Source organism: Fundulus heteroclitus, chromosome 14, assembly GCF_011125445.2.
Source record: "Fundulus heteroclitus isolate FHET01 chromosome 14, MU-UCD_Fhet_4.1, whole genome shotgun sequence".
Classification (NCBI taxonomy): domain Eukaryota; kingdom Metazoa; phylum Chordata; class Actinopteri; order Cyprinodontiformes; family Fundulidae; genus Fundulus; species Fundulus heteroclitus.
Window position 1 is genome coordinate 17,988,418 of NC_046374.1, and position 18,101 is coordinate 18,006,518.

General features: G+C 44.4%; 1 protein-coding gene across 1 annotated transcript; it reads right to left on the reverse strand.

Moving 5' to 3' along the window:
* Positions 1 to 288: 288 nt before the first annotated feature.
* Positions 289 to 5,675, reverse strand: LOC118565931 (C-type lectin domain-containing protein 141-like; the record flags this gene model as incomplete). Its single annotated transcript, XM_036147026.1, has 2 exons — positions 289 to 348; positions 5,613 to 5,675. Coding segments are annotated over 2 exons (123 nt in total), but the record flags the coding sequence as incomplete, so codon positions are not given.
* Between the last annotated feature and the right edge of the window lie 12,426 nt (positions 5,676 to 18,101).

The following is an 18,101-nucleotide window of genomic DNA, read 5'->3' on the forward strand; positions in this document are numbered from 1 at the left end:
AGCAGCCGTGGTAGTGGTGGGAGCAGCTGTGGTTGTTGTGGGAGCAGCTGTGGTTGTGGTGGGAGCTGCTGTGGTTGTAGTGGGAGCAGCTGTGGTTGTTGTGGGGGAAGCTGTGGTTGTAGTGGGAGCAGCTGTGGTTGTTGTGGGAGCAGCTGTGGTTGTTGTGGGAGCTGCTGTGGTTGTAGTGGGAGCAGCTGTGGTTGTTGTGGGGGAAGCTGTGGTTGTAGTGGGAGCAGCTGTGGTTGTTGTGGGAGCAGCTGTGGTTGTTGTGGGAGCAGCCGTGGTTGTTGTGGGAGCAGCCGTGGTTGTGGTTGGAGCAGCTGTGGTTGTTGTGGGAGCAGCTGTGGTTGTTGTGGAAGCAGCTGTTGTTGTGGTGGGAGCAGCTGTGGTTGTTGTGGGAGCAGCTGTGGTTGTTGTGGAAGCAGCTGTTGTTGTGGTGGGAGCAGCTGTGGTTGTTGTGGGAGCAGCTGTGGTTGTGGTGGGAGCAGCTGTAGTTGTTGTGGGAGCAGCTGTAGTTGTTGTGGGAGGAGCTGTTGTTGCGGTGGGAGCAGCTGTGGTAGTGGTCAGAGCAGCCGTGGTAGTGGTCGGAGCAGCTGTAGTTGTTGTGGGAGCAGCTGTAGTTGTTGTGGGAGACGCTGTGGTTGTTGTTGGAGCAGCTGTAGTTGTTGTGGTTGGAGCAGCTGTGGTTGTTGTGGGAGAAGCTGTGGTTGTGGTTGGAGCAGCTGTGGTTGTTGTGGGAGCAGCTGTTGTTGTGGTGGGAGCAGCAGTTGTAGTGGGAGAAGATGTGGTTGTGGTGGGAGCAGCTGTGGTAGTGGTCAGAGCAGCCGTGGTTGTTGTGGGAGCAGCTGTAGTTGTTGTGGGAGAAGCTGTGGTTGTTGTGGGAGCAGCTGTGGTTGTTGTGGGAGAAGCTGTGGTTGTAGTGGGAGCAGCTGTGGTTGTTGTGGGAGCAGCTGTGGTTGTTGTGGGAGCAGCCGTGGTTGTGGTTGGAGCAGCTGTAGTCGTTGTGGTTGGAGCAGCTGTGGTTGTTTTGGGAGAAGCTGTGGTTGTGGTTGGAGCAGCTGTGGTTGTTGTGGGAGCAGCTGTTGTTGTGGTGGGAGCAGCAGTTGTAGTGGGAGAAGATGTGGTTGTGGTGGGAGCAGCTGTGGTAGTGGTCAGAGCAGCCGTGGTTGTTGTGGGAGCAGCTGTATTTGTTGTGGGAGCAGCTGTGGTTGTTGTGGGAGCAGCAGTGGTTGTTGTGGGAGAAGCTGTGGTTGTAGTGGGAGCAGCTGTGGTTGTTGTGGGAGCAGCTGTGGTTGTTGTGGGAGCAGCCGTGGTTGTTGTGGGAGCAGCTGTATTTGTTGTGGGAGCAGCTGTGGTAGTTGTGGGAGAAGCTGTGGTTGTCGTTGGAGCAGCTTTGGTTGTTGTGGGAGCAGCTGTGGTTGTTGTGGGAGCAGCTGTGGTTGTGGTGGGAGCAGCTGTGGTAGTGGTCGGAGCAGCCGTGGTAGTGGTTGGAGCAGCTGTGGTTGTGGTGGGAGCAGCTGTGGTTGTTGTAAGAGCAGCTGTTGTTGTTGTGGGAGCAGCTGTGGTTGTGGTTGGAGCAGCTGTTGTTGTAGTGGGAGCTGCTGTGGTTGTGGTGGGAACAGCTGTTGTTGTGGTGGGAGCATCTGTGGTTGAGGTCAGAGAACACAAAATTGTTGTAAGTAATCCTCAGTGATATTGCACAATGTGGATCATTTATATGTACATTTTAATTTCTACTATGTCAATGTTATTTAGCTTACCTATCTCACCCACAACAATTGAACCCGTGTCAATGCTGAAAGCATCAATGCTTGAAGATGCATTGATCAAAACGTTTTCAATTTGGGTACTGTTAGGATCTGATGCTGATGGAAATTCAAGGTCAATGTTGTTGATGATTGACCCATTGCTGCAAAAGTAATAAAACATCAATTAATATTTCCACATTTATATTTGAAAATATTCCAAAAATATCTGCAAATCATACCTGAAGGAAGTCACCCTAAGACCACGTAACACGGGAAACGCCTCCTGGTAGCGTGGTTCAAGCTGCAGACAGACAAGAATGAGTTTTCCATAAATGGTTCATCTTAAGTCTGGCTATTTTAAAGCTAATTACAAATATTTATGTAATTAAAATCCATTCAAGCAATTTTCTCAAAATTGCTTAATTTTGGAAAAAAATTGTTTTGTTTTCATTTTTTAACCACCTTCGAGGCTTATTGTCATAACAAAAGATTGTCAGTCCTTATCCCTTTTCTTTTTTAATCTCCTCCCCCTTCTCCCATTTTTTCAGAAAATAAAGGTAAAACAGTTTTTATTTAGTCTGTGTAACATTTCTATGAAATTTGAGAAATGCTGACAAGAAAACACACCCGCAGAAGGAAAACTGGACAAAAAGTAATTTAATTCATCTATATCTGTGTATCATTTCTATGAATTAGTAGGTGGGTAATTCTTTTATAATCAGGGATTAAGACATAATTTGTTATTTTCTTTATGCAAACATCCCCAATTCAAAATAATTGGACAGTGCCAGGCACCTGCAGTAGCTGCTAAAATGCTGAAAGTATACTTAAATTATTTGGATTACACATGATCCAGCAAAGAAATCTCTAATGTATGCATGGCATTGGACTTTCACAATCCTTATTGACCTCCTTGAGTATAAAACATTGTTCTTTTCATTTGGTTTTAATTTTCTGAAGAAAAATATTTGTGTTTTTCACTTTTCTACCCAAAAAAGGAGTTAAATAAAAAAAATTTTGTTGTCAAAAGCATTGATTCAAATATTTCTAAACAGACTGAAAAGAGACTTACATTGGACCGTAAAAGGCTTGCTCGAATTCTAAATGCTTCAAATGAAAATGACTCACCGTGGACTTTAAAAGTGCAGCTCGGTCTTTGAATGCAGTTGAAGATGAGTTAAGCAAATCAGTTGTGAAGTTTTCTCTAGGAGACCTAAACGTCAGTTTCCTTGTTATTCTTGACTCCATAGTTGTAGGTGTAGTCATAGTTGGAGCAGCTGTGAATGTGGTCTGCACTGCTGTAATTGTGGTTGGAGCAGCTGTGGTGGTAGAGGGAGCAGAAGTTGTTGTAGTGGGAGCAGCAGGTGTTGTAGTGGGAATAGCTGTGGTAGTGGTGGGAGCAACAGTTGTTGTAGTGGGAGCAGCTGTGGTAGTGGTGGGAGCAAGAGTTGTTGTAGTGGGAGCAGCTGTGGTAGTGGTTGGAGCAGCTGTGGTTGTAGTGGGAGCAGCTGTGGTTGTAGTGGGAGCAGCAGTTGTAGTGGGAGCAGCTGTGGTAGTGGTTGGAGCAGCTGTGGTTGTGGTTGGAGCAGCTGTGGTTGTAGTGGGAGCAGCAGTTGTTGTAGTGGGAGAAGCTGTTGTTGTAGTGGGGCCAGCAGTTGTTGTAGTGGGAGCAGCTGTTGTTGTAGTGGGAGCAGCTGTTGTTGTAGTGGGAGCCGCTGTGGTTGTGGTTGGAGCAGCTGTGGTTGTAGTGGGAGCAGCTGTGGTAGTGGTTGGAGCAGCTGTGGTTGTAGTGGGAGCAGCTGTGGTAGTGGTTGGAGCAGCTGTGGTTGTAGTGGGAGCAGCAGTTGTAGTCGGAGCAGCTGTGGTAGTGGTTGGAACATCTGTGGTTGTGGTTGGAGCAGCAGTTGTTGTAGTGGGAGCAGCAGTTGTTGTAGTGGGAGCAGCAGTTGTTGTAGTGGGAGTAGCTGTGGTAGTGGTGGGAGCCGCTGTGGTTGTGGTTGGAGCAGCTGTGGTTGTAGTAGGAGCAGCAGTTGTTGTAGTGGGAGCAGCTGTGGTAGTGGTTGGAACAGCTGTGGTTGTGGTTGGAGCAGCAGTTGTTGTAGTGGGAGCAGCAGTTGTTGTAGTGGGAGCAGCTGTTGTTGTAGTGGGAGCAGCTGTTGTTGTAGTGGGAGCATCTGTTGTTGTAGTGGGAGCCGCTGTGGTTGTGGTTGGAGCAGCTGTGGTTGTAGTGGGAGCAGCTGTGGTAGTGGTTGGAGCAGCTGGGGTTGTAGTGGGAGCAGCTGTGGTAGGGGTTGGAGCAGCTGGGGTTGTAGTGGGAGAAGCTGTGGTAGTGGTTGGAGCAGCTGTGGTTGTAGTGGGAGCAGCAGTTGTTGTAGTGGGAGAAGCTGTGGTAGTGGTTGGAACAGCTGTGGTTGTGGTTGGAGCAGCAGTTGTTGTAGTGGGAGCAGCAGTTGTTGTAGTGGGAGTAGCTGTGGTAGTGGTGGGAGCCGCTGTGGTTGTGGTTGGAGCAGCTGTGGTTGTAGTAGGAGCAGCAGTTGTTGTAGTGGGAGCAGCAGTTGTTGTAGTGGGAGCAGCAGTTGTTGTAGTGGGAGTAGCTGTGGTAGTGGTGGGAGCAACAGTTGTTGTAGTGGGAGCAGCTGTGGTTGTGGAGGGAGAAGCTGTGGTAGTGGTTGGAGCAGCTGTGGTTGTAGTGGGAGCAGCTGTGGTTGTAGTGGGAGCAGCTGTGGTTGTAGTGGGAGCAGCAGTTGTTGTAGTGGGAGCAGCTGTGGTAGTGGTTTGATCAGCTGTGGTTGTAGTGGGAGCAGCTGTGGTTGTAGTGGGAGCAGCACTTGTTGTACTGGGAGCAGCTGTGGTAGTGGTTGGAACAGCTGTGGTTGTGGTTGGAGCAGCAGTTGTTGTAGTGGGAACAGCTGTTGTTGTAGCGGGAGCAGCAGTTGTTGTAGTGGGAGCAACTGTGGTAGTAGTTGGAGTGGCTGTGGTTGTGGTTGGAGCAGCTGTTGTTGTAGTGGGAGCAGCTGTGGTAGTGGTTGGAGCAGCAGTTGTTGTAGTGGGAGCAGCTGTGGTAGTGGTTGGAGCAGCTGTTGTTGTAGTGGGAGCAGCTGTTGTTGTAGTGGGAGTAGCCTTTGTGGTAGTGGTTGGAGCAGCTGTGGTTGTAGTAGGATTAGCAGTTGTTGTAGTGGGAGCAGCAGTTGTTGTAGTGGGAGCAGCTGTGGTTGTAGTGGGAGCAGCAGTTGTTGTAGTGGGAGCAGCTGTGGTTGTAGTGGGAGCAGCAGTTGTTGTAGTGGGAGCAGCTGTGGTTGTAGTGGGAACAGCAGTTGTTGTAGTGGGAGCAGCAGTTGTTGTAGTGGGAGCAGCTGTGGTTGTAGTGGGAGCAGCAGTTGTTGTAGTGGTAGCAGCTGTGGTTGTAGTGGGAGCAGCAGTTGTTGTAGTGGGAGCATCTGTGGTTGTAGTGGGAGCAGCAGTTGTTGTAGTGGGAGCAGCAGTTGTTGTAGTAGGAGCAGATGTGGTTGTAGTGGGAGCAGCAGTTGTTGTAGTGGGAGCAGCTGTGGTAGTGGTTGAAACAGCTGTGGTTGTGGTTGGAGCAGCAGTTGTTGTAGTGGGATCAGCTGTTGTTGTTGTGGGAGCAGCAGTTGTTGTAGTGGCAGCAGCAGTTGTTGTAGTGGGAGCAGCTGTGGTAGTGGTTGGAGCAGCTGTGGTTGTAGTGGGAACACCTGTTGTTGTAGTGGGAGCAGCAGTTGTTGTAGTGGGAGCAGCTGTTGTTGTAGTGGGAGTAGCTGTGGTAGTGGTGGGAGCCGCTGTGGTTGTGGTTGGAGCAGCTGAGGTTGTAGTGGGAGCAGCAGTTGTTGTAGTGGGAGCAGCAGTTGTTGTAGTGGGAGCAGCTGTGGTAGTGGTTGGAACAGCTGTGGTTGTGGTTGGAGAAGCAGTTGTTGTAGTGGGAGCAGCAGTTGTTGTAGTGGGAGCAGCTGTGGTTGTAGTGGGAGCAGCAGTTGTTGTAGTGGGAGCCGCTGTGGTTGTAGTGGGAGCAGCCGTTGTTGTAGTGGGAGCAGCTGTGGTTGTAGTGGGAGCAGCAGTTGTTGTATCGGGAGCAGCAGTTGTTGTAGTGGGAGCAGCTGTGGTTGTAGTGGGAGCAGCAGTTGTTGTAGTTGGAGCTGCTGTGGTTGTAGTGGGAGCAGCAGTTGTTGTATCGGGAGCAGCTGTTGTTGTAGTGGGAGCAGCTGTGGTAGTGGTTGGAACAGCTGTGGTTGTGGTTGGAGCAGCAGTTGTTGTAGTGGGAGCAGCAGTTGTTGTAGTGGGAGCAGCTGTGGTTGTAGTGGGAGCAGCAGTTGTTGTAGTGGGAGCCGCTGTGGTTGTAGTGGGAGCAGCCGTTGTTGTAGTGGGAGCAGCTGTGGTTGTAGTGGGAGCAGCAGTTGTTGTATCGGGAGCAGCAGTTGTTGTAGTGGGAGCAGCTGTGGTTGTAGTGGGAGCAGCAGTTGTTGTAGTGGGAGCATCTGTGGTTGTAGTGGGAGCAGCAGTTGTTGTAGTGGGAGCAGCAGTTGTTGTAGTGGGAGCAGCAGTGGTTGTAGTGGGTGTTGCTGTGGTTGTAGTGGGAGCAGCAGTTGTTGTAGTGGGAGCAGCTGTTGTTGTAGTGGGAGCAGCAGTTGTTGTAGTGGGAGCAGCTGTGGTAGTAAATGGAGCCGCTGTGGTTGTGGTTGGAGCAGCTGTGGTTGTAGTGGGAGCAGCTGTGGTTGTAGTGGGAGCAGCTGTGGTAGTGGTTGGAGCAGCTGTGGTTGTAGTGGGAGCAGCTGTTGTTGTAGTGGGAGCAGCTGTGGTTGTAGTGGGAGCAGCAGTTGTTGTAGAGGGAGCAGCCGAGGTAGTGGTTGGAGCAGCTGTGGATGTAGTGGGAGCAGCTGTTGTTGTAGTGGGAGTAGCAGTTGTGGTAGTGGTTGGAGCAGCTGTGGTTGTGGTTGGAGCAGCTGTGGTTGTAGTGGGTGTTGCTGTGGTTGTAGTGGGAGCAGCAGTTGTTGTAGTGGGAGCAGCTGTGGTTGTAGTAGGAGCAGCAGTTGTTGTAGTGGGAGCAGCAGTTGTTGTAGTGGGAGCAGCTGTGGTTGTAGTGGGAGCAGCAGTTGTTGTAGTGGGAGCCGCTGTGGTTGTAGTGGGAGCAGCAGTTGTTGTAGTGGGACCAGCTGTGGTTGTGGTTGGAGCAGCAGTTGTTGTAGTGGGATCAGCTGTTGTTGTTGTGGCAGCAGCAGTTGTTGTAGTGGGAGCAGCAGTTGTTGTAGTGGGAGCAGCAGTTGTTGTTGTGGGAGCAGCTGTTGTTGTAGTGGGAGCAGCAGTTGTGGAAGTGGTTGGAGCAGCTGTGGTTGTAGTGGGAGCAGCTGTGGTTGTGGTGGGAGTAGCTGTGGTTGTGGTTGGAGCAGCTGTGGTTGTAGTGGGAGGAGCTGTGGTTGTAGTGGGAGCAGCAGTTGTTGTAGTGGGAGCAGCTGTGGTTGTGGTTGGAGCAGCTGTGGTTGTAGTGGGAGCAGCTGTGGTAGTTGTTGGAGCAGCTGTGGTTGTAGTGGGAGCAGCAGTTGTTGTACTGGAAGCAGCTGTGGTTGTAGTGGGAGCAGCAGTTGTTGTACTGGAAGCAGCTGTGGTAGTGGTTCGAACAGCTATGGTTGTGGTTGGAGCAGCAGTTGTTGTAGTGGGAGCAGCTGTTGTTGTAGTGGGAACAGCAGTTGTTGTAGTTGCAGCAGCTGTTGTTGTAGTGGGAGCAGCTGTTGTTGTAGTGGGAGTAGCAGTTGTGGTAGTGGTTGGAGCAGCTGTTGTTGTAGTGGGAGCAGCAGTTGTTGTAGTGGGAGCAGCAGTTGTTGTAGTGGGAGCAGCTGTGGTAGTAGTTGGAGCAGCTGTTGTTGTAGTGGGAGCAGCTGTGGTAGTGGTTGGAGCAGCTGTGGTTGTAGTGGGAGCAGCTGTGGTTGTAGTGGGAGCAGCTGTTGTTGTAGTGGGAGCAGCAGTTGTTGTAGTGGGAGCTGCTGTTGTTGTAGTGGGAGCAGCAGTTGTTGTAGTGGGAGCAGCTGTGGTAGTAAATGGAGCCGCTGTGGTTGTGGTTGGAGAAGCTGTGGTTGTAGTGGGAGCAGCTGTATTTGTAGTGGGAGCAGCTGTGGTTGTAGTGGGAGCAGCTGTGGTAGTGGTTGGAGCAGCTGTTGTTGTAGTGGGAGTAGCAGTTGTGGTAGTGGTTGGAGCAGCTGTGGTTGTAGTGGGAGCAGCTGTTGTTGTAGTGGGAGCAGATGTTGTTGTAGTGGGAGCAGCTGTGGTAGTAAATGGAGCCGTTGTGGTTGGAGCAGCTGTGGTTGTAGTGGGAGCAGCTGTTGTTGTAGTGGGAGCAGCTGTTGTTGTAGTGGGAGCAGCTGTGGTTGTAGTGGGAGCAGCTGTTGTTGTAGTGGGAGCAGCAGTTGTTGTAGTGGGAGCTGCTGTTGTTGTAGTGGGAGCAGCAGTTGTTGTAGTGGGAGCAGCTGTGGTAGTAAATGGAGCCGCTGTGGTTGTGGTTGGAGAAGCTGTGGTTGTAGTGGGAGCAGCTGTGGTAGTGGTTGGAGCAGCTGTGGTAGTGGTTGGAGCAGCTGTGGTTGTAGTGGGAGCAGCTGTATTTGTAGTGGGAGCAGCTGTGGTTGTAGTGGGAGCAGCTGTGGTAGTGGTTGGAGCAGCTGTTGTTGTAGTGGGAGTAGCAGTTGTGGTAGTGGTTGGAGCAGCTGTGGTTGTAGTGGGAGCAGCTGTTGTTGTAGTGGGAGCAGATGTTGTTGTAGTGGGAGCAGCTGTGGTAGTAAATGGAGCCGTTGTGGTTGGAGCAGCTGTGGTTGTAGTGGGAGCAGCTGTTGTTGTAGTGGGAGCAGCAGTTGTTGTAGTGGGAGCAGCAGTTGTTGTAGTGGGAGCAGCAGTTGTTGTAGTAGGAGCAGCAGTTGTTGTTGTGGGAGCAGCAGTTGTTGTAGTGGGAGCAGCAGTTGTGGAAGTGGGAGCAGCTGTGGTTGTAGTGGGAGCAACAGTTGTTGTAGTGGGAGCAGCTGTTGTTGTAGTGGGAACAGCAGTTGTTGTAGTGGTAGCAGCTGTTGTTGTAGTGGGAGTAGCAGTTGTGGTAGTGGTTGGAGCAGCTGTTGTTGTAGTGGGAGCAGCAGTTGATGTAGTGGGAGCAGCAGTTGTTGTAGTGGGAGCAGCTGTTGTTGTAGTGGGAGCAGCTGTGGTAGTAGTTGAAGCAGCTGTGGTTGTGGTTGGAGCAGCAGTTGTTGCAGTGGGAGCAGCTGTTGTAGTGGTGGGAGCCACTGTGGTTGTAGTGGGAGCAACAGTTGTTGTAGTGGGAGCAGCTGTTGTTGTAGTGGGAACAGCAGTTGTTGTAGTGGTAGCAGCTGTTGTTGTAGTGGGAGCAGCTGTTGTTGTAGTGGGAGTAGCAGTTGTGGTAGTGGTTGGAGCAGCTGTTGTTGTAGTGGGAGCAGCAGTTGATGTAGTGGGAGCAGCTGTTGTTGTAGTGGGAGCAGCTGTGGTAGTAGTTGAAGCAGCTGTGGTTGTAGTGGGAGCAGCTGTTGTTGTAGTGGGAGCAGCTGTTGTTGTAGTGGGAGCAGCTGTGGTAGTAGTTGAAGCAGCTGTGGTTGTGGTTGGAGCAGCAGTTGTTGCAGTGGGAGCAGCTGTTGTAGTGGTGGGAGCCACTGTGGTTGTAGTGGGAGCAGCTGTAGTCGTGGTCGGGGCAGCTGTAGTTGTGGTCGGAGCAGCAGTAATTGTTGTAGGAGCAGCTGTAGTTGTGGTGAGAAAAACTGCACTTGTAGTAGGAGCAGCTGTAGTAGTTGTGGGTGCAGCTGTAGTTGTTGTTGGAGCAGCTGTAGTTGTGGTTGGAGCAGCTGTAGTTGTGGTGGGTGCAGCAGTAGTTGAGGTCGAAGCAGCTGTGGTTGTGGTGGGAGCAGCTGTGGTTACGGTGGGAGCAGCTGTGGTTGTTGTGGGATCAGCTGTGGTAGTGGTTGGAGCAGCTGTGGTTGTGGTGGGTGCAGCAGTAGTTGTAGTGGGTGCAGCTGTGGTTATTGTGGGAGCAGCTGTAGTTGTGGTTGGAGCAGCTGTAGTTGTGGTGGGTGCAGCAGTAGTTGAGGTCGAAGCAGCTGTGGTTATTGTGGGAGCAGCTGTGATTGTAGTGGGAGCAGCTGGGGTTGTTGTGGGACCAGCTGTGGTTATGGTGGTAGCATCTGTGGTTGTTTTTGTCGGAGCAGCTCTGGTAGTGGTGGTAGCATATGTAGTTGTGGTAGGCACAACAGTAGTTGATGTCGGAGTAGCTGCAGTTGAAGTTGAAGGTACTACGGTTGCCACTGCAGTTACAATGTTTGGTTTTTAGTTTTAGTAAATCATTAATTAATATCTCAACTATACATGTACATTCAATCTTTTTTTATACTGTGTAGCTTACCTTTTATCAGCATTAGTATCACTAAGGTGCGTCCAGTCCCCATTTTCACTCTTTACCCTGAAATATTTAACTCAAACTTTATAAAAAAAATAATGTTTTGCACCAAATGAACAATCAATTTGCATTTTTATCATAACATACCTAAACTCTGATCTTATTTTAACATTTTTGAAACCATGTCAAATATTTTCCTCCAAATAAAATAAAATAATTTGTTTAGATCTGAATTTGCCTTTTTAAAGGGAACATGTTAGAACTCCCGACAGAAAACAATTCACAACAACTAAATATAAATAGTAAAGCATATTGCCGATAAAATAACAAATTTTTGTACTGTTTAAATCCAGACAGAAACAAATTTCACCATCATATCATTGGGCTTAGTTACTCTCAAAATACACAAAGATAAAATTCAGTAAAAGCTACACCAGTGATCTGAAATAAATTAAAAACCTAAATCTCAAATCCCAGCAAAAAATACAGTAATTCTTAGATTTTTTTTTTTTTACAAATTTTCCTGTGTTTTTTTTTTTTTTCTTTTATCTGAAACAGTTTTAGTTGTTCTCAGATTTGTAACAGGATAAGTGTTCTTTTTTTAATCAAGAAAATAAAAATAAGCAATTCACCTGGCCATCTTTACTTAATGAAAATAACCTCCATATAAAAAGTAAATGTCAATTAAGCTCCAAACAGGTGTGAGTAATTTCAGGGTTTATGTTTTACTTGTGCCAGTATAGTTTACAACGAGTGTATTTGTAGGCAAATATGAGTTCCCAGAGTTTAAATATTCCTGCTAATTAAGCATTGTTAAATTGTTCCCAAATATTGTAACCCAAAATAAAGTAATTATAATTTTGTCACTCTTTACATTTACTTGTTTCGTGTTTATCTTCCATTTATTCTTAAACACTTTAAACAAGCTTGCCAATATTAGTGTAGAACATGTAAAATATGCATAAAAATTGTTTTATATCTTTTGTTTCCAATCTACATTTGCTTAATTTCTGTAATTTTTGTTATTGATTATTATTCTATTATTATTTTTAAACCATGAGTTCTTAGGAAATTTTAATGGTAACAGAAATATTTTACCAGCAAAATACAGCAGGCTAGTTTTTTGTATGCTTTTTGTTTTTTATTGCTGTATTCATTTATTTGGGGAAGGTGGTGCAGACATATTAATTAAACTGAACAATGACAGTCAGAACCCAAAATTACATATTACATGCAAATTATTTTCAAATAATACAACAAAATCCTTAATTTACTTTTAAGTTATTTGTCTTATGGGTGTTAAAAAGTAACATGACCGGCAATCAGTCATGTAAATATTAACATGTTAAAAATAAATGACCAATACTACTGCTTATGCTTTTATCATAAACTTAGAGATGTACTCACCAAAAGAAGTCTCTGATTTCAAAAGTTCCTCTTAACCTCCACTGATTCTCCTCAAACTCTTGGTTAACCACTCTGCTGCTGAACCTTATATATCACCAATCTATTGGAAGTATGACGCAGGTAATGAAATTCATTTTGAACTATGGGTGGTGTTTAAGGAATGAAAGCAACTCCCTGAGACGCCGTAATTTCTTCCTTGGTTCACATTCCTTTTCTCTAATCATTCCATTCAGGTGAACAAACCACACGTCATTATCTTTTCTTGTTTATGAAAAGGGGTGTGACACTGTTTAATACAAGGTTTTATAAATTACATAAGTCCTTATATTACATGATTATATAAAATTCTAACTAATTCTCTCATTAATTTGCTCCAGAGGATTTCTTTATTTTTTTGTAAAGACTGGACTTTCTGTAACTCTCAGCTAGAGAGGCTACAGTTCTAGGTGTAAGTTTCAAGGTGTAACTTTATAAAATAGCATTCACAAGCGCATGAATACAAATGTGTGGCAGCAACATCATATCTTTCTCTCAAGTTGGATATTTGATAAAATCCAAATTTAGCCTTAAGGCTATATGTTTAGATGTTCAAACCAAATTTATTTTTCCTAACACAAACTTATTCAATTTGATACATTTCAGCTTAAAAAAAAAATCATGCAAGTCAGCATTTGACAATCATGAAATACATTTGAGTGTATGTATGGATGTATGGTCATACAATTTACTCTGATAACAACACAAGTTTCTGTTCTAGACTGGAATGGATTTCTGAAGTTTAAAATATTCACATTTGCTTAACACAAAATTTTATTTTGAGCTATTCCACTGACCTTTTAGCCTTTTCAGCTTGACAAAAAATAATTAGAAAAGTTTTAACTAATAACAAAACAGGACACTGCATGTATTGAAATAGTTGTTTATTGAATATTTTGTACAGCAAAAAGCCCTGAATTTTAGAAGTTTTCACTATATGGGAAGAGTTACAGAAACCCCTTAATGATAAATGATAAATGATGAAAAATAAAATAAGACGTGAACAAGCAACAAAAGCATCTTTACTAAACTTAAATAGTAAATTAATTAAATGTCATTAGCAAACATGTTATAGCTTACAATATTTAAGCTATCATATGTATACATATGCTTCAATGCATGATTCAAGATATGCATTGTACTAACAAAACATTTCTCTTGTTTTTCCTTTCTCTACAACTAAAACAAAGACAGTTAGACGTAAAAGGAAAAATTTACATAAATGCATGGCAAATGTGTTATTCCAAACATGTCAAATCATTACCAGGAAGATTATTTTAAATATGTAACAATATAGAAATTGTCTTTGAGAGATTTCTACAATCAAAGATATAAATAGAAGCAAAACTGGCCAAGCCACCACAAATATGCAGGAAGAAAGGTCATAAAAACAAACTTGCTTAGGTTAACATCAGTTGAGTCACATTTCTTGAGTGCATAAGTGTGTAACACTTCAATGCGTGTATTAAGGAGATTTATTCTGTCAGGTTATGAGCAACGTCATCAACAGCGAACCAGGAATCCTTTTGGTGAGAAAAAGCAGTGATTAGAAGATGCTAGTTTGTAATGTCCAGGAAAATGACAGAGAAAGGAATGTAGAACAACTGAATGTTGACATTCATTTGAAATATGATTGATCAATGTACTGTGCAAAAAGAAATCTAACAATGTTTTTCTCACAGCCCGACCTCAAATCAGATTTAAATTTAACTGTAAGTTTAATTTTTGTGTTGTTTTTTTTCAGAAACATGGCTAATGTCAGTAGATTATTTTTTTCACTGTGGTTAAAGAAGTTCTCACCAGCTTCCTCCATTATTACATGTTTTTATAGATAATGTTTTCTTATCTAAATCTCTAAAGTTAATGAAATCAACTACCAAGATGTGGTTGATACACTGTAGAACTGGTGCTAAGAAAACAATCTGACCCTGAATGTCAAGAAAACCAAAGATGTCATTATTGACATCAGACACCACAAGACTGAACACACTTCCTCAGTCATCAAGGGGAAAAAGTACAGAGGCTTTCCTATTTCAAATCACAGAAGACCTCAACTAGACGGTCAACCCAACTGCTATTATCCAAATGGCACACCCGTGGCTCTACTTCCAATGGATATTATGGAAACACAACCTGTCTGCTGTTGTGCTGTTCAGATTTTACATTGCTTCATTGATTAAGTTTTGAATTACTGCCTCGATGCCTGTTACACAAATTTCTCACATGCAAAAGATAAATACCTCAGATGTGTGATCAGAACTGCTGCACTGCCAAAAGGGAACTACAAGTAAGTGAAATTTGCTTGAAATCAGTGTATTTGTGTAATGAATCTTGTAAATATATATATAACAATGTGTGTATTCTGGAGCATGCAACAAAAGTAATTTCCCCCTGGGATCATTAAAGTATGTCTGAATCTGAATCTGAACAAAGGCTGGACCCAAGATTCAACCAGGACAAGATCAGTGACATTTATATGAGACTTTATTTGTAGGACTTGAGCATGGCATCTCGAAGTGCTTCTGACCGTGCTAGGTCTGGAATCCCCTGGAGGCAGAGACAAAGGTTAGTGATCTGCAGGAAGCTGTGCATCACTGTGCAAGCACTAGATCACTAACCTTAACTTAAGGGAACCAGGGCGCAGAGTTCCGGCTTTAAGCTGGAGAGCGGGGTCGGAGTGTTGGCCACTAAACTTCAGTGCCAAAAATTTTAAAAAGCAAGCAGGGAAAGCAAGAACAAAGCAAAAACAAAGCATATCTAACTTCACATCCAACCAGCCAATGGTATTTGGCATGGCACAGGCTGCTGTCCATAGTCACTTGCCTACTGCTGAATTTTTAAATTTAGTCACTCTGCTCTAAATTCCTTCATTTCTTAAATAAAAGACTGCATTTTCTTTCTCAGCCACCATTGTCTCCTGTCTTTTTTGTTGTTGATGTTGTCTGACTCGTCCATTTGCATCACGTCGGTGTAAGTGTCATTTGCTCCTGCACCTCTAAGCTCCCAGTTGTGTGACTTTTGTTATGCTGAAGTAATGTACAATGAAACAAAAAGCACTGATTTGCCATTGGAGCAGTGTCCTGAGGATACAAAAAGTAACCAATTGGAGATCAGCATGAAGTCACTTGGAAGCCAAAAGTTTAAAGCCATACATAACCACTCATTTGGCCTTTGCCCTACACCAGGGATTGTCAAGGTGTGGGGCAAAAATGTAATGGCGGTCTGACGGTGTTTTTTCCCCCACACCATAAAGACGTGTAGATAAACATTTCCTTTGTAAAAATTAAAATCCAAATCTGTAAATTTGATAAATAAATAAAAATGTATTCATATGAACATTTTATTTATTTAAAAGAAGTCTTCTTTTACGCTTCATTTTAAGATGAAATAAAGAGGAAGTTATCTTCTTCTACGCATTGTGCTGTATATGCACACCTAGCTTCTGGCCTCTACTTCAATCATTCTCGCAAATATGGCTGAAATCAGGAAAACTCAGGTGAGACATCTAGGGTCAAAGTTAGTGATGAAGGAGGAGAGGAACCAAGAGGGAGCGAAATGGAATCAGAGGCAACAGAGGAGAGAATCGCAAGGAATCCAGTAGAAGAAAACGAGTGGAAATAAGAAATTGTCTCTTTCTCGCTCCTCATTTCTCATCGTTTACGTCTGTAGCGGGAAAATTGAATTTGGGACAAGGAAGTTTTACAAGATTAAATTGAGTGACCTGATCTCTCTATCGATCGCGCAGCACCTACACAAACAGTGCTGCGCATAGTGCTGTGACTGAACCGCTGCCAGCCCTGCGCATGTCATGGCCACACCCGATGCTGCTGGTGGAAAAATTGGTGGTAGACACAGTTTCATAACTATGTTCACTATGTTTACTTGACTATGTGATTTAGACAGGTGCAGTTCATTTTAAAGATACAGTTTTAGTGCGTGTTCAGACAGGAGCAGGGAAACCGGCAACCGGTGCGGGAGGGCCAGGGGGAGGGTTGAGTGGAGCTGAGGTGTGTTGCCATGGGCGTGTTTACCTGCTGAATGTAACCATTGTGAAACAATAAGGAAGTAACAGCTTTATCGAGGCCAGCGCTCTGTTATTGTTACTCTGTGTCGTTCTAACACAGTGTTTTCTCTCTCAGATTTAGAATCTGGTACATGAAATAAACAAAGTGAGAACACACACAGGCAGGTTATCAGAGTTCTGTCCGTGACTCCACCTGGGTGGTCTCTGCTTCAGAGACTTTTTAGTTTTTTTGTGGAGGTTTGACCGATCTTAGTTTCTCTTTCTTTCTCCGGCTCCAGGCTGAGCCACCGATGCACCTGAAAAATCGTCAGGACCCTGTTGTGGATGTTGTGTGTAACTTTATTGCAATTTTATTAAAATCATGTTCTCATTTTATTTCCAAAATCTTTGTTATGATGGCTGTAATTATAACTGCAACTTTCTTTCTTTTTCTCTTTTGTTATATGTCTTCTAGTCATTGGAGCATGATTAAACATGCCGCCTTTAACATGGCTATAAAAAAGTTTGTTGCATTTTTTTTTAAGATTGGGGTGCATCAACCTGGTTCGCATTTACCTGGTTGGGACACAGAATGGCGTACGTGGCTAAAAAAGTTTGAGAACCGCTGGAAACAAGTGTGATTAGGCCTACATGTATAAAAGGCTGTTGCCATTCCACCTGTACTTCATTTGAGCCTTCAGCACTTGGAGAATACTTTTTTAGCTCTTCCTTTAATACCATAATCCCCCAGAATTTGGCAAGCAAACTTGCTTCTCTTGGTTTAAGTACCAAATTGCGCAACTGGATTCTTTCTGAAAAGAGTTTGTACATGTGGGGAACAAAACCTCTTCAGTCATCAGTCTCTGAGCACAGGCTCCCCTTAGCAGTGGACTCAGGATGCATCCTGAGTCCACTGCTTTTCAGCCTTATGACCCATGACTGTGCTGCCAAGTCTACCTCCAACCCCATCCGGAATGACAATGACGAGGCCTACAGAAAGAATGTAGAGTGGCTAAAGAACTATTGCAGACAAAACAACCTTCTGCTGCATATCGACAGGACAAAATAAATCATTGGTGCATTCAGAAAGAATAACATAACAATGCACAACAATGGCTCAGCAGTGAAGGTGGTGGACAGGTTCATGAACATAATATTCAGTTTAACCCTGGGCAAAGAATATAGAATCTCTGTTAAAGAAAATACTTCCTTGTCACCAACTTCTATGGGAGCACCACTGGATCTCTTAGACCCATGGAAATACCTTCAGACACTTCTCTCTCTTCTGTTCAGGACACAAACACTGTCTGACAAGAGCCAATAGCATAATCAGGGACCCCACACACCCACATCATAATCTGTTCTCACTGATTCACTGTGGCAGGAAGTTCCGAAGCCCGAGGAGCAGGAAAGTAAGTTTCTGCAGCAGAGTCATCCCCAGACAATAAGGCTGATGAACTCTAGTCAAAGAACCAACAGCCACATAGAACAAGAATTTAAAACTCAAAACTAAACAGACCTACAATTTTTTTCATGCGTATATTTTGTGTGTGTGTGTGTGTGTGTGTGTGTGTGTGCAGGTTCATTGGTTCAACATCACTCATACGTTTTCTTCTGATTAGAAATAAAATGCAGCAACATTTTTTCTTTATTGTGTTTAATAACAACCTCTTAGTACAAATCCTGTCAAACTCAAACTGATATTAAATACTGAAAAAGCCAAATACAGTGGGGATTTTAATACTTTTACAGATGTTGTTGTTCTTACATTGTGATTTCCTTCAATATCACAGAAGATGTGATGCCGATGGATCTACCCAGTCTGACTAATACAATAATTAGCAACTTTTTTACTAAAATGCTGTCTGAGTGAAGATGCCCCAGAGACAGTCCGGCACATAATAGCAGGCTGGAGTAAAGTCAGAACAGAGTAAAACATGTGCTTGAAGGGGTTGCTTGAGTTTCTCATGTATCTGCACCTTTAAAAAAAGATTTTATTTGTGTATTTTTTCTCATATTTGTTTATTCTTAGAATTTCATTTGTTTTGATAAAATTAATATTTGTCTAAAAAATTAAAAACAAAGATTAATCAATCCTACAGCTGTTAGTGAGATCATTTGACTTTAAAAACTTCATACTCTGTCATTGGTAGCATATAAATTGTGCAGGTACTGTGTGGTCATCCGGCTGTGAGCAATCAATAAATACGGGCCTTTTACTGCCTCATTTTTGCGCACACAACAAATCTGCAACCAATCACCTCCCCTCCTCTGGCCGTGCCTATGCGTACAGGAGCTTGGAACTTGGTCTGAAATCTGGACTGAACTGGTCTAGAAAAATGTGTCTCCTCTTGTGTTAAGGTGTGTTCCTCGGACTTCTATAAGTCTTTAACAAAAAATAATCTGACACTGTGGGAGGAACTTTTTATTTATTGATTTTTATTTATTCATTTTGAAGATTGGCTAAGAGAAGATTTACATGTATTTGTATGCCAGGGAAGCAAGACGTCATGCAAAAAAAGTT